This window comes from Thalassophryne amazonica, chromosome 19 (genome assembly GCF_902500255.1).
Source record: "Thalassophryne amazonica chromosome 19, fThaAma1.1, whole genome shotgun sequence".
Taxonomy (NCBI): Eukaryota; Metazoa; Chordata; class Actinopteri; order Batrachoidiformes; family Batrachoididae; genus Thalassophryne; species Thalassophryne amazonica.
This window is the reverse complement of record NC_047121.1, coordinates 50313130-50329346: the sequence shown is the minus strand read 5'-3', so window position 1 is coordinate 50329346 and position 16217 is coordinate 50313130. Positions and strand designations below refer to the sequence as shown.

General features: G+C 43.5%; 2 protein-coding genes and 1 long non-coding RNA gene across 3 annotated transcripts; all 3 read left to right on the top strand.

Moving 5' to 3' along the window:
- The first annotated feature begins 2551 nt into the window (after positions 1-2551).
- On the top strand, positions 2552-5031 carry LOC117531919 (cilia- and flagella-associated protein 99-like). Its single transcript, XM_034195107.1, has 4 exons — positions 2552-2686; positions 4510-4654; positions 4748-4842; positions 4921-5031. The coding sequence occupies exons 1-4, from the start codon at positions 2552-2554 to the stop codon at positions 5029-5031; spliced, it is 486 nt and encodes a 161-aa protein (XP_034050998.1).
- A 172-nt stretch (positions 5032-5203) lies between these two features.
- On the top strand, positions 5204-6761 carry LOC117500853 (doublecortin domain-containing protein 2C-like). Its single transcript, XM_034159643.1, has 6 exons — positions 5204-5281; positions 5504-5635; positions 5754-5796; positions 6017-6096; positions 6188-6316; positions 6636-6761. Exons 1-6 carry the CDS (start codon positions 5223-5225, stop codon positions 6751-6753), a joined length of 561 nt encoding a protein of 186 aa, XP_034015534.1. The 5' UTR covers positions 5204-5222; the 3' UTR covers positions 6754-6761.
- Positions 6762-6889: 128 nt separating this feature from the next.
- Positions 6890-14569, top strand: LOC117500859. Its single transcript, XR_004557872.1, has 3 exons — positions 6890-6940; positions 7422-7538; positions 14533-14569. It is a non-coding gene; the product is annotated as an uncharacterized LOC117500859 (long non-coding RNA).
- The last annotated feature ends 1648 nt before the right edge of the window (positions 14570-16217 follow it).

Here is a 16217-nt window from a genome sequence, read left to right as displayed (position 1 = left end):
GTGTTCTCTTTCTGCATGTACAGCTACATTCACTCAAACTATTTCTACATGATGAACAGTCCATGTATCTGTATGTGCTGCATATTTGCAGTGTTTCTTTCTGGTCTGAGCTCAAACTGTTGCAACTTATGCGACAGAAAATACAGAGCATGAAACGCATAGTGAGTGCACTTACATCTTTGTATGACAATGCAGGTGAAGACGTCTCCACATCTGACTGATGGGGGGAGGACACTTGGGAACTTGGGGGATGTATCCAAATGTCATCCTTCTTCTCCTTGATCTTGTCGTCCTGCAGAAAAAGTAAACACGATCTCTCATCTTCCACTGTTCAGTAGTTTTGTATTGGTGAAAACAAGGTGCTGGGCACGAAGCAGCTGGATTAAGTTGCCTAAATAGTCATGGGTATGTTGTGGGCATAACATAATATCAGCCAAACAGAATTGCGCCTGTAACCATTGCACACACGTGCACCAAATGCTTAATCTTGAGATGGTGTCTTCAGAAGCAAGAGGTTTTCTGGAGAGGATACAAATCACGAATAAAACAATTCCAACTGCACCTGAAAGCAGCGCACGGCTTACAGATACGTCACCTTATTTATTTATGGCAGCAAACAAAGGATCAGGATTTTGAATTATATGGATTAAAAACAATATATATATATACTCAACAAAAATATAAACGCAACACTTTTGGTTTTGCTCCCATTTTGTATGAGATGAACTCAAAGACCTAAAACTTTCTCCACATACACAATATCACCATTTCCCTCAAATATTGTTCACAAACCAGTCTAAATCTGTGCTAGTGAGCACATCTCCTTTGCTGAGATAATCCATCCCACCTCACAGGTGTGCCATATCAAGATGCTGATTAGACTCCATGATTAGTGCACAGGTGTGCCTTAGACTGCCCACAATAAAAGGCCACTCTGAAAGGTGCAGTTTTATCACACAGCACAATGCCACAGATGTCGCAAGATTTGAGGGAGCATGCAATTGGCATGCTGACAGCAGGAATGTCAACCAGAGCTGTTGCTCGTGCATTGAATGTTCATTTCTCTACCATAAGCCGTCTCCAAAGGCGTTTCGGAGAATTTGGCAGTACATCCAACCAGCATCACAACCGCAGACCAAGTGTAACCACACCAGCCCAGGACCTCCACATCCAGCATGTTCACATCCAAGATCGTCTGAGACCAGCCACTCGGACAGCTGCTGAAACAATCGGTTTGCATAACCAAAGAATTTCTGCACAAACTGTCAGAAACCGTCTCAGGGAAGCTCATCTGCATGCTCGTTGTCCTCATCGGGGTCTCCAGTTCGTCGTCGCAACTTCGCACAGCCATTGAAGAGGAGTGGACCAACATTCCACAGGCCACAATTGACAACTTGATCAACTCTATGCGAAGGAGATGTGTTGCACTGCATGAGGCAAATGGTGGTCACACCAGATACTGACTGGTATCCCCCCCCCAATAAAACAAAACTGCACCTTTCAGAGTGGCCTTTTATTGTGGGCAGTCTAAGGCACACCTGTGCACTAATCATGGTGTCTAATCAGCATCTTGATATGGCACACCTGTGAGGTGGGATGGATTATCTCAGCAAAAGAGAAGTGCTCACTATCACAGATTTAGACTGGTTTTTGAACAATATTTGAGGGAAATGGTGATATTGTGTATGTGGAAAAAGTTTTGGATCTTTGAGTTCATCTCATACAAAATGGGAGCAAAACCAAAAGTGTTGCATTTATATTTTTGTTGAGTGTATATATATATATATATATATATATATATATATATATATATATATATATATATATATATATACTCCAACAAACCATCTTGTCCCAATATAAAAATACAATTGACTAATTCAAGAAAACACAATATTCTTGCACCTGTTACTTAAGGAATGTTGTTTACGACAGTGCGTTGCTATGTGCCAATGCCTGGAGCTGAAAACAAAACCTCTCCGATAGTTTTCAGGTGAAAGATTCTCTGAATCTACAAATATTGTTATTAAATTTTCTCCCCCTTCACCATTAACCTCCATCGATTTTTGCACAAGGCAGACGTTCCTCAAAGTACTTCGGAAATGATCAGAAGTGACCGAAGGGGCAGACATTCCTCAAAGCAGTCGCCATGTTGAAAAGTACTTCGTATCGATAGAGACACACCTAACACGTGATGAGTGTAGCTTCCCAGAAGTTTTTTTAATTAAAATAAAAATTGAAGTTTACGTTTGTAACACTGTGCAAATAATGTCAGTTGCCTTCTGTCACTAATTAATTATTATTAAAATAGTAGATTATAGTCTATATATTCTATATTATATATATTAATTATATAGATATTATATTATATTATATTATATATAGATATTAAAATATCTATATTTTCAGTTTGTTGAAGATGGTTCAAAACTCCTGAAACACTCAAAGAAATTAGAACAGATTAACAGAACAGATTAACCGTATAACCTGAACACTGAAACGATTTGGCACACTTCGGTCATTTCCGATCATTTTCGAAGTACCTTTCAAAATGGCGACTGCTTTGACGAATGTCTGCCCTGTGGCTAACCTTCACGGGTTACTTTTTAAGGAAGCCGTTGTGCTGTTTGACAAAAGCATGCAGGTTTTGGATGATTTCTTGGAAGATGCCCCAAAGGACCTGCAGGTTGGATTTTCTGTTTAATTCTGTTAAGGTACAATATATTGTAGCAACATTGGCCTAAAGAATGGACAATGAAATAGCAATTTTAAAATTAGCAGCTCTTGTATCCGATACAGTGCATCAGGCTTGGGGAGTAACGGAATACATGTAACGGCGTTACGTAATTAGTATACAAAAAAAAAGCCAACTGTATTCCGCTACAGTTACAGAAAAAAAGAAATATTCAGATTACAGGTATCCGGATCACTGCTGTAGTTTTTGTGCCGCCGTTTCTTGTAATCAGCACGAATAAGCTAATACCTGGTACCAATGGAAAGACTGATGTTTTGTCTACAAATGACCACAAGCTCGTCCGGATCCAGCCGTCCTTGTGACCAGCAGAGGAATCAAAACTTCCCGGTGTCTGTGGTGTGCGCGCTTTTTCTGACTCACTCATTCCTGCAAGTTTGAAAGTAACGATCTCTAAAACGTAGCAAAGGTGAGTTAGCCGTTCGGTGTTTTTGCTTCTAGAGTGGGAAAATACTTACTTACTTGTGTAGAAAATGTCAGTGTGTTATGTCTTGCTGTTTAATTGCTGCACGCATTTATCTCCGACGCGAAAATTTGCTAGTTGTGGATCACTGAAGCAGCAGCCTCGTGTCTGTACTTGTGAGTCATGTGGACTTTGGGGGTCATCGTAACATCACGAATGGACATGAATGTGGGGGCTTTTACTTTTTAATTCGGGAGAAATGTCACCTCCACACTTCATTTCTTGCTTGTTGTGTACTTGTTACACTATAAAATTAAACGGTGAGGCATATTTCTGGGTGAACACTTTGTATGTAACCTTTATTCTGCCGCTCAGGTACTACACAGAAAAACAGACCCAACATGGTGTGGTACACCACGAGTACGCACCACAGGGTCAAACAATTACATCCCAGTTTTTATTTTTGGGAACATCCTGATTGTATTTTGGGGTCATCTAAGGAACCTTGAAAAGGTGGTTTGGTTTAGTCCTGGGTGGGGGGGTGCAAAGGTAGTGGTCGTAGCTCCCCTTCAGCTTGGTTCAGTTTGCGGGTCCTGCTGTTTGCTGACGGTGCAGCTGCTCTGATACTACAAGCGAGGGGCAACTTTGATCATTTGACTTGTGCTGCTAGCATGCACCACTGGTTTGACTTGACTGCCACTGAAAGTTATGAGCCCGTGCAGTCCATCAGTGTGTGTGGAGAGTTCACTCTGAGTGGAATTTGCATAACTGTCATTACGCAAATTTTTAGGCTGTGTGAGGCCAAAGTGGTCCGGAAAATACTGCTGTAGGAAAACTATTAAAGTTATTATGCAGATAGTAAATGCAATGTAAAGCACTCATTTACAGTACCAATACAACATTTTGACCACAAATTTTGGTTCTGAGGTTTGTTTGCAATCACTTTGTATTAGTTGATAATTTGTGTCAGTAGTGATATCATTTTAGTTTAATAGATAACTTTGATGGCTACTGTTTAGATATGAAATAAACAAATGACAAAAAACAGTGAAAATTAATACTGACATTTCACAGTCGATTTGAAGATTGTGTCCTGGGTCCTGGGAAGACCCAGGACACGCTGGAGGGACTATGTCTCTCGGCTGGCTTGGGAATGCCTTGGGGTTCCCCCGGAGGAGCTGGGGGAGGTGTGTGTGGATCGGGAGGTCTGGGCGGCTTTGCTTGAGCTGCTGCCCCGAGACCCGACTCCGGATAAAGCAGAAGAAAATGGATGGATGGATTTGAAGATTGTATTGTGAAAATGTACTTTGAAGCATTTCAGTGTGTTGTCCCTCACAGTTATTATTTGTTGCAGAACATGACTAATACAGATAAGCAGTTCATTCTTGATGTTGTTTCTGGATGTATCGAGCACAAAAAGTTACTGGACACAGTCATTGAACTCTTCTATGCCGAGAATGGGAAGTACTTATCCAGAAGTGATCGCAGCCAGTTTGTCAGTAAGTTCATTAACATCACTATTTTGTCCTTTTTTTTTGTTTACTTTATTGATGTCAGGTGACCAATTATTTTTAAACAATATTGTCCTTCAGTTATCTGCTACCTCACCACATTCCGGCTTGATGAACTTGGACTTCAGTGTTTTAGTAACATTGTGAAATCGCTGGACATCAAGAAGATGCACGCAGTAAGAAACTCATTTTATAAACACATCTATTACATTGCAAGAATTCAGAATTCAATATTGCAATGTATATGGTTGTAGTTCTTGAGTTTCTTCTTCACATACCTCACCACATGGATACAAGATAAGTGGACCAGCATCTATGATGTTGCCTTTGTGCAGAAACAGTGGATTGAGCCTCTACTCAGGTGAAAAAAAGTAGAATCCAACACAAATTTTCCTGAGTAAACGCTACGCTACGAGGTTGGAATTATCAACAAGATGCCGTCCAAGCTGAATGTGTAAGTCCAGACCTTCATGTGGACAATTATTGAACCTGAATATGAATAGAGCCTCTAATTCCTTCAATTAATGTCAAGATTCCCAAATATGCACTGAAGTCAATGGAAAGCGTTTTAGCCATTGTTGCAGACGTCATGTCCCTTCATACTGGAGTGAAGAGGTGCAAACACACACACACACACACACACACACACAGTCCGAACTGGAATTGACCCTGTGTGTGTGTGTGTGTGTGTGTGTGTGTGTGTGTGTGTGTGTGTGTGTGTGTGTGTGTGTGGGTGTTGTGTTGTGTGTGTGTGTGTGTAACAGAAAGTAAATTGTCAGTCATTGAATGTGATCAAAGCTTGCTCCAGTTTCTCCTAACTCTTCTTTTAACTTGCAGTCTTTACACACTTGATGGACAACCTGTTAAATCTGTGACGGAGTTGAAGTTTGACAGCTGTTACGTTGCTGTTAGTAAGGGGAAGTTTAAACCTGTTCAGTACTTCAGCAAGAAATGTGACGGGAACAAATGGTGGGGCAGTAAATAAATAAATTTTTAAAAAATGTAATAAATACATTCTATTTGTATTCACATGTGAATCTACTGTGAAATCATTTTTTAATTCCCATATTGATCTTCCTCCCCACAGTAAAGAGAAACTATTTGTTCAAGCAGTACGTCATAAAGAAGACGTGAGTTCACTTTCTTCTGTGCAGGTTGTTTAGTTACAAAGATTTTCTCCCATAAATTTCTTCTTTCACAGCTAAAAAGTGCATGTTTGCACAAGAAGAATGTCAGTTAACATTTAGCACATATGAAACTTTAAGTGCACGTTCAAAATGGATTATGCTTTATTCTTTATTTCCTGTTGTGGCTTATCATTTTTTTAAACAGCTTTTCAAATCTTTTCAGATTAAACCTGTTGTTCAGACCAAAACCGAGGCGACTGGTAAAAATGAGAGAAATCCAAAAATAGAGTATTTCACCATCGAGTAAGTCCAGACTTTCAGATGGATAATTACTTATCCTGAATGTGAATTTTCTGTGAGTATTTGTCTCACTCTCTGTTTCTTCACTCTGCAGTGTTTTCACCAATGGAGAGCCTCTAATTCCTTCAGTGACTGTAAAAATTCCAAAGACGGCTCTGAAGTCGATGGACAACGTCTGCAGCGTGGTGGGATCCATGATGTGCTCTCATGCTGGAGTGAAGAGGTACAACACCAACACACTGTAAATCACGTGCACAGTGCACCAACCACAGCTGTTACACCATCAGTTCTAGTTATAACATACTAACTGTAATTAACACAAAAACCTATTGAACTATCAACCAGACTGTCACAATTAAACTTTACTCTCATTAAAGCCTTTAACCTATTTTTTTAAATAATGATGGTTATGCTAATGATGTTTTGTGATTATTTTAGGCTCATATTTGTATCAAATCAAAATTAATCATTTATAAATACTTGCAATTTAGAGTCAGAATTGCAATCACCAATATTCTCCTTTTTTCTTTTCTTATTTTCAGGCTTTACACACTTGATGGACAGCTTGTGAAAGATCCACAAGACTTGAAGAATGATGGAAAATATGTTGCTGTTACCAGGGGAAGGTTTAAACCTGCCGACTACTTCCAGCCAGTCTGAGTGCCCCTGAAGAACAAGGTGAAGAATAAATGGTTTGACAAAAATATATGATTAAAAAAATACATTTTATTTGTATTCACATGTGATTCGAATATAAAATAACCTTTTTTTAAACTTGCCATTTTGTTCTCCCTACAGTGAAGAAACTCCACCTGCTGTTCAGGCGACACGTCACAAAAAACAAGTGGTGAGTTCAGCTTCTAATGTACAGTTTATTAATTTGTTTTTTGAAACTTAAATATCTTTTATCACAGACAAAAAAAACCTGTCTGTTTGCACACAGATTCCTGTTAATATTTCCTGAGGGGGTGGGGGTGCAGTTTGTTATGAAGCAGGAATTATTGTCTGCAGGAAGCATTGACTTATTAGTTCCACTTTGATGGGTCCACAGAGACAGACTGGTCCACTGGTTCAAGAGCACTGAGCCTCATTGACAGTTTGGACAGATCAGACCACATCTGGGAAACTTTACTGACTTAAAAAAAATAATTTATATATAAACCACAATTGTAACAATTTGTATTGTAAAAAAGGAAGCAGTGAAAACTGAGACAAACTCAAAACAATTTACACAAAGATTTATTTATTTTGGATTTAGTTATTTGCAAAAACCAATACAAAACTACTGAACAGTGGAAGATTATAGATCGTGTTTACTTTTTCTGCAGGATGACAAGATCAAGGAGAAGAAGGATGACATTTGGATACATCCCCCAAGTTCCAAACTGTCCTCCCCCCATCAGTCAGATGTGGAGACGTCTTCACCTGCATTGTCTAACAAAGATGTAAGTGCACTCACTACGAGTTTCATGCTCTGTATTTTCTGTCACATAAGTTGCAACAGTTTGAGCTCGGACAATAAAGAAACACTGCAAATATGCAGCACATACAGATACATGGACTGTTCATCATGTATAGAAATAGTTAGAGTGAATGTAGCTGTACAGCTTTGTAATCCAGCTTCTGTGAGATGTTCTGACTTGAACTGTGCTGCTCCTTTTGGTTGCTAAGGTGACCGTGGGCGCACCTGATTCCTTTTGGATTATTGTAATTAGTTCACCTGGAGCGTAAGTGTGAAGGAGTGGATATAAGACAGGGTTTTGTGGAACGAAGGAGGACTTTTTTTTTTGCTCCGTTCCACCTCGCTTCTTTGGAGAGAGGACAGAGATTTTCGGCGGAACAGCAGGAGGACCAGCGGGTGAGGAAGTGATCATTTAAAAGGAGCCATACTGGCGCTGACGTGACTGGTTTCAGTTGAAATACTCCTGCTGAAGAGACGCCACAACTCTGTGAGTACGTTTGATGTGGTTGTGAGGAGCCTGTTTTAATCAGAAAGTCGGAGTTTCCTTGGAGTTGGAGTTGTGCGCTCGCTGGCCTGGGTGTGTGTGTGTAGGTGCACGGAAGCTGCGGCGACGAAGAGAGGTGTTACGAGGAGAGATCAGTGACGAGGAGGTTGCGCGCTTGGTGATTGGAGGAAGCCACGCCCCGCCAAGAGAGAGTGTCGTGCCGAATGGAGGATAGCAGGGCCCGCCTTGAGACGACAGCAGGAAGTATTTGTGGATTGGCTGTCATCGTGACTGACTGCTGGCAGAGTGACTTTTTTTTATATTTGTTTTTATATATAAATTCTGGTTTAAATTGTGTTATTTTTTTTATTATATATTTTGTGATTTGTAATAAATTGTAATAAGTTTGCTTTGTTTGGTTTCTCCAGCTCCATTTTTATTATAGTTACATGCATTATTTGATTGTGTTTTCATTCATTAATTCAAAACCACAATAACCCGCAAACCCGGGCTTACATAATTTGGCGTCACGAACAGGATATCATTTTCTGAGAACTGGTGTTTCTGAACAGAAGCAAATATGATGATGCCAGTGTACCCAGGTGCACCTTGGCTCCCTAGATTTAGAGGGCCAGGTGACGAATTAAGGTACTGTGACTGGAAGGAACAGATTAAGGGGTTTTTGGGGTTTCAGGATTTGACAGAGGTTGGGAAAGTGAGTATTGTTTTAGGAGCATTGACTGGGGAAGCTAAGCGCCAAATTTTAGTTTTAGATGAAGAGGAGAAAAGTAAAATTTCAAAAATTTTTGCTTACTTAGATTTATTATATGATGAACAAGTTTCTGTTCCCGTTTTGAGGTCTAGCTTTTTTAGTTGTGTCCAGGGAGAAGATGAGCCTATACAGTCGTTCATGTTAAGGTTGTGTGAATTGTATCGGAAGTTGCAGTATTTGGATTCTGATAATGCCCCCTCTGAAAGGACTCTGCAAGACCAGTTGTTGCTGGGACTTCGTGAAGGGCCTTTTGCTAGGGCCTTGAAAGTTTATGCTCGCCGGAACCCTGAGTTAGGTTTTGCTGAGCTGCAAAAGGAGGCACGTCAGCTTGATTTGGAGTATGGGGGTGTCAAGCTGGATGTAACCTGTTCATCGGTTGGGGAACCGTACGATTTGGGTAGGCCCTATCAGGGTTCCGATTGGAAAAAGCAGTTAAAGGGTGAGATTCTTGCAAAAGTGAAGGAGCAGGTTAGGGGGTTGGCTCAGGATATAGTGGCAGAGTTTAAGCCACAAAGATACCCAGTTTTATCTGAATCTAGGTCTGTTAAACCTATGCGGAGGCAACGGTGTTCACCTAGGCGATCCCGTGATTGGGATGAGCAAGGTCGGCCTATTTGTTATCGTTGTGGGAAGGTGGGGCATATTGCTCGGCACTGTGTGTCTGTAGTTGAACTGGCTTTAAACTGGTAGACCCTGCTGCTGAGGTCCGAGTTGCAGGGGCTGCTGCCATACCACCATTATCCAGGACCTCTGATGCTCTTATTGGTCAGTGTCCCACTATAGAGCTAACTATTGAGGGAATTCGGTTGGGTGGCTTGCTGGATACAGGGTCGCAAGTTACTATAATGGCTGAGAGCCTGTTTAATAAATATTTTGGACAGATTAAGCTTGGGCAGGCCCCGATGTGGTTTCGACTGAGTGCTGTTAATGGGTTGGAAATTCCGTGTGTTGGTTACGCGGTATTGGATGTGGAGGTTGAGGGGATCAGGGTCTCGAATCGAGGGGTGGTGGTTGTTAAGGATGAGAAGTGCTCGAGCCTTTTGATTGTTGGAATGAATATTATTGGAGCCTGTTGGGATACCGTGTTTAAATGTCCTGGAAAATCTGCCTGTCCGCAGGCTTTTAAGAGACAGAAGATCTGGAGGGATGCGTTTGCGGTGTGTCGAAGTGGCAAGGTCCCCTTGGGAGTGGACGGGTTTGTGGGATATGTGAGGTTAGCCTCTAAACATGCTATTTCCGTTCCACCAAAGAGTGAGTTGATAGTGTGGGGACGTACTAGGATGGGACAAAAGGGGGTGGATTATGATGCGCTGATGGAGCCTATGCCTGGTTCTGGGATTGTGGGTGTGGCTAGGACTTTGGTGGGAGTTAGGAAGGGGAGGCTCCCGGTTCGTGTGTGTAATCCGCACCCGTATAGTGTGTCGATTGGCCGCTTTCACAAGTTGGGTCGGCTTTATGGGATTGAGGATTCTGATGTGTGTGGATCTAATGATGTGGCTTTCTCACTTGGGGAAGATGGCGCTGTCCAGGTCTCGCTGGTGAACGTTGCCGCTGCTGATACCGGTTTGGAACTGCCTGTGGTAACTGGTATGGGCGAGGATTGTTCGGAGTTGTCCGAACAACAGCAACGGGAATTGCAGGCTTTGTTGCGGAAATGGGAGAAGGTATTTGCCCGTTATGAAGAAGATTTTGGGCGGACGAATGTGGTACAGCATAGGATCCCTACGGGAGATGCTGCCCCCATACGGGAGAGGTATCGTCCGATTCCGCCGATGTTGTATAAGGAAGTGAAGACCCTTCTGTCAGGGATGCTTGAGAAGGGAGTGATAAGGGAGAGTAGTAGTCCTTGGGCAGCTCCTATAGTTCTTGTGCGGAAAAAGGATGGTAGTTGGCGGTTTTGCGTAGACTATAGGAAATTGAATGCAGTTACGCATAAGGATGCATTTCCCTTGCCACGTATTGAGGAGACACTGACTGGTCTTGGCCAGTCGGAATGGTTTTCGACGTTGGATCTTGCTAGTGGGTACTGGCAGGTTGAGATGCATCCTGATGATCGGGAAAAGACGGCTTTTGCTACCCCGCTGGGTTTGTATGAATTTGAGCGGATGCCATTTGGACTTTGTAATGCACCCGCGACTTTCCAACAGTTGATGCAGCAGTGTTTGAATGGTCAGATGGTGGAATCATTGTTGGTGTATCTGGATGACATCATTGTATATCCTGCCGATTTCTCTTCCCATCTCCAGCATCTTGATCGGGTGTTTGAGCGGTTGTGGCGACATGGTTTAAAGTTGCGTCCGGATAAGTGTAAGTTGTTGCAACGGGAAGTAGCGTTCCTGGGACATGTGGTAGATCGGCAGGGCGTGAGACCAGATCCGGAGAAAGTTCGCGCTGTTTTAGATTGGCCGATTCCGAACACTCTCAAGCAGGTCAGGGCATTTTTGGGATTAGCCGGGTATTATAGGCGATTTGTTGCAGGATTCGCTAAATTAGCTCGGCCCCTGAATAGGCTTTTGACCGGTGTCCGGGTGGACAAGAAGTCGCAGTCGAGGAAGGTGGATTGGACTGCAGCATGCCAGGTCTCGTTTGACGCCCTCAAGAAGGCCTTAACACAGGCTCCGGTTCTGGCGTATGCTCATTATGATAAGCCTTTTATTGTGTATACCGATGCTAGTAACCAGGGGCTTGGGGCTGTGTTGTCTCAGGTTCAGGATGGACAGGAACGTGTTGTGGCGTACGCCAGTCGGAGCCTGCATCCCAGTGAGCAGAATGATGTGAATTATAGCTCATTTAAATTGGAGTTGTTGGCTTTGAAATGGGCAGTGACGGAAAAATTTAAAGATTTTTTGACAGGGGTGGAGTTTACTGTTTATACAGATAATAACCCCTTGGCCCATTTGCAAACTGCCCATCTTGGGGCAGTGGAGCAGCGGTGGGTGGCACAGTTGGCTTCCTTTAATTATACAGTGAAGTATCGTTCAGGTAAAGTTAATGTTAATGCTGACGTTTTGTCAAGGTGTCCGGTCCAATCAGAGCGGGCTATGGTGTTGGAGAAGGAACATGACCGGGGGTTGCCGGTCAGTGCAGGTGTCGAGGTAACACCTGAGGGTGGATGGATTGAGGCTCAGAATCGGGATTTGGATATCCAGGTTGTGAAGGGGTATGTCGTTGAGGGGAGTGTTCCAACTCGCTCGCAACGTTTGGCGTTAACGGGCCGAGCTCAGAAATTGCTTCGGCAATGGGAAAGATTGATGGTGATAGAGGGTATATTATACCGAATTTTTGTCGATGGAAGGAACCATGAGGAGTATCGTCAGATTGTGTGTCCGGGCTGTCGTTGTGAGGAAGTGTGACGAAAGATTCATGAGGCTGGGGCTCATTCTGGGGTGGATAGGACTCTTGCTCAGCTTCGTCAAAGGTTTTACTGGCCTGATATGGAAAGGGAGGTACGAACGTTCCAGGAGAGGTGTGTCAGGTGTAGCCTTCAAAGGAGCCGTGTTGAGCCTAGGGCACCGCTGGGGTCAATTGGGGCCACTTATCCGTTGGAGGTCATTGGGTTGGATTTTTTAACCCTTGGCCGGCCGACGGATGTGTACCAGAACATTTTGGTTATGACCGGTCAGTTCACTCGTTTCGCATGGGCAGTTCCCACATTAGATCAGGCCGCGCAGACGACGGTTAAGGTGCTGTGGAAGCATGTAATACAGCAGTTTGGTTGTCCTGTGCGGTTCCACTCTGATAGTGGGCCAAATTTTGAATCGGCCCTGATGCAGCAGCTTTGTAAGTTATATGGGATAAGTAAAAGTAGGACAACATCGTATCATCCTGCAGGTAATGGTGGTGTGGAGCGGTTTAGTCAGACATTATTGAATATCTTCCGTTCATTGGAAGAAGAAAAGCAACAGAGGTGGCCAGATTATATTGCTGAGTTGGTTCATGCCTACAATAATACAGTGCACAGTGCGACGGGCTATGCTCCCTCATTTTTGATGTTTGGTAGGCATCTGCGGCTTCCCGCGGATGTTGGCCTGGGGGTGAGTCCTGAGCCAGTAGCGTTTGGATTGACGGGGTGGGTGAAAGACCATCGTTGTAAATTGTTGTTGGCTTACAAGATCGCGTGCCAGAGGGCAGCTGCTGAGGCTTCTCAACGTAAAGGTCAATATGATAAGAGGGCTAGGGCTTTGCCCTTAGTGCCGGGGGAACGAGTGTGGATACGAAATAGACGTCGTGAGGGGAAGGGTAAGTTGAGTACCTGGTGGGACCCTGAACCCTATGTAATTTTGGATTGCGTAGGGGATACGTGGGGTCGTGTACAGGGTGCGTCCGGAGCGGGGGGGGAGGGAGCAGACTGTGCATCGGAATGCTCTAAAGGTGTGTACTGCCCCCCAGAGAGAGTTAGGATTAGGGGTAGAAGAAGGGATCCGGAAGGAGGGGGAATGTGAGATCCCCGTATGGTATGGGTTTTGGCCGGTAGCAGTTGAACAGCGACCGGTGGAGGCCCCCCAGGACGTGCTTCGCCGTTCTACCCGTGTAAACTTCGGCCGGCCACCGGCCCGTTACCCTGATTAGTATTGTGCGTTGCAGGGACTGGCAACGATAAGGAGGGGGGGGATGTAATCCAGCTTCTGTGAGATGTTCTGACTTGAACTGTGCTGCTCCTTTTGGTTACTAAGGTGACTGTGGGCGCACCTGATTCCTTTTGGATTATTGTAATTAGTTCACCTGGAGCGTAAGTGTGAAGGAGTGGATATAAGACAGGGTTTTGTGGAACGAAGGAGGACTTTTTTTTGCTCCGTTCCACCTCGCTTCTTTGGAGAGAGGACAGAGATTTTCGGCGGAACAGCAGGAGGACCAGCGGGTGAGGAAGTGATCATTTAAAAGGAGCCATACTGGCGCTGACGTGACTGGTTTCAGTTGAAATACTCCTGCTGAAGAGACGCCACGATGTGGATTATCCGCAACGGCAGGGGAGGACCCTGCCGTGTCTGTGAGTACGTTTGATGTGGTTGTGAGGAGCCTGTTTTAATCAGAAAGTCGGAGTTTCCTTGGAGTTGGAGTTGTGCGCTCGCTGGCCTGGGTGTGTATGTGTAGGTGCACGGAAGCTGCGGCGCCGAAGAGAGGTGTTATGAGGAGAGATCAGTGACGAGGAGGCTGCGCGCTTGGTGATTGGAGGAAGCCACGCCCCGCCAAGAGAGAGTGTCGTGCCGAGTGGAGGATAGCAGGGCCCGCCTTGAGACGACAGCAGGAAGTATTTGTGGATTGGCTGTCATCGTGACTGACTGCTCGCAGAGTGACTTTTTTATATTTGTTTTTATATATAAATTCTGGTTTAAATTGTTTTATTTTTTTTATTATATATTTTGTGATTTGTAATATTAAGTTTGCTTTGTTTGGTTACTCCAGCTCCATTTTTATTATAGTTACATGCATTATTTGATTGTGTTTTCATTCATTAATTCAAAACCACAATAACCCGCAAACCCAGGCTTACAGCTTCAAATATTACATATACATAAATACATGCAGAAAGAGAACACATGACTAAGACAGAAGTGAGTTTTTTAGCAGAGATGCACAACAGCGTATACTCAGATTTGATGCCGTTTTTTCTGGTTATGTTCTGATGCTCCTAATTTTACAACCAACACTGAAGTCAAAGAAGAATGAGTGAGGCATCAGAGGAGACGTGCACCTGATTGTTCTTTTTGTTTCTCTGGCTAGGTTGCTGAATCTGGTTGTCAAGAAGAACCTGACATCCAGGAATCAGAGCAAATCAAGAAGAACATTGAAGAACAGCAGAAGATCTGCCCACCAACATGTAAGTACAGTTCTGCAGAAGAAACCTGCTAGATTTTGGATGCAGTGGTGACATCACGTGTAGTGCTGCATATGTGTGCACAGACATGATGGGTGTAATAGATGCCAGACTTGGTCCTAGTGTGCACTGGAAACACCCCTCCTTTCTCTTCCTCTTTTTAAACATGGCTCCTGTATTCTTCACCATCTTATTCATTTGACCTTTGACTTTTTTCCTCCTCGTCTCCTCTTTACCCATCTCACTCTTTCTCTTTCTGCCTCCTCAGGTGAGGAGGAGATCATCATAGAACTGCTGGAGCAATGCTCCGAGGTTTATGACTTTTACGGTGACCCAGAAACGTACTTCCTCGATTGTCAGATGAAGGAGATGATGCTGAATCAACTGTCTTCCTACATCACAGACAATAGGACCATCATCTCAGAGTGTCTATACCCAGAGATTGTGAGCATGGTCAGTACAGCCGAGGATTACAAATTTACTGGTTGTTCGATGGAGCTTCTGCTCCTCTGCAGATTGTATTCTAAGACTGAGGATCACCTCAAAATCAATTAGAAACCAAACATGACTGTTGTTGTATATTTTTCAGTTGAATATTGAAATAATAACTTTGACCTTTTTTTCTCACAGTTTGCTGCACACATGTTCAGGGCGTTGAATCCATCCTCTAATCCTCCTGCTGCAGAGTTTCTTTCACAAAGTGAAGAACCCAAGCTGGATCCTGCATGGCCACAAATCCAGGTTAGTCACTATAATACAAATTTTAATACTTTCATTTTCTGAAATATATCCATAAAGGTACTACTGAGCAAATGATATGATAAGATCTTTAAAATAGGTCAAATTCAAATGAGGGGGGCCTCGATCCTTTACTGGATTATGCTGTCAAAATTCAGGTTTTTCAGTTTAGAATGTAAATATACACTGGCTTCTGTTTAGGGCTACGCTTCCTCCTCACAGTCACCCAGTCGGCCTGCTTTCCCGCCTGCTCGGGATCTGCCAGAGGGAAACTAATGGCGGCTAAGCTACCTTGGTCCGCACCGACTACAGGGGCCTGGCTAGCTGTAGAATTTTCCACGATGCGGAGCCGAGTCTCCAATTCACCCAGCCTGGCCTCCAAAGCTACGAATAAGCTACACTTATTACAAGTACCATTACTGCTAAAGGAGGCAGAGGAATAACTAAACATTTCACACCCAGAGCAGAAAAGTGCGGGAGAGACAGGCGACTATATACTGGAAGAAGGGATAGAACTCTTCAAATTACAGGAAAGGGAGCCACTGCATGCCAGTGAATTTCACTGTGCCACTGATCATTCCCGTTGCTCAGTTCAGGATTGTGTCAATGCATTTGGTGTCATGACTTTTGTCCAACACATAATAACAATACTCAGGCACAGAACAGACACAGGCAAGGCCGACTGTGTGAAGGGAGGAAGCATAGGATCCACAGAAAGACACCTTGAGCTTGTGGTTTCCAAGTGATTGATGGAAAGAAATAACAGTTGTTTTGGGTGGTTGTGGACGTAGGCACAAGTACCCCTACACTAATCTAAGATCTTGTGAAGGGGCTGGCTGTTGATGTCACTGAA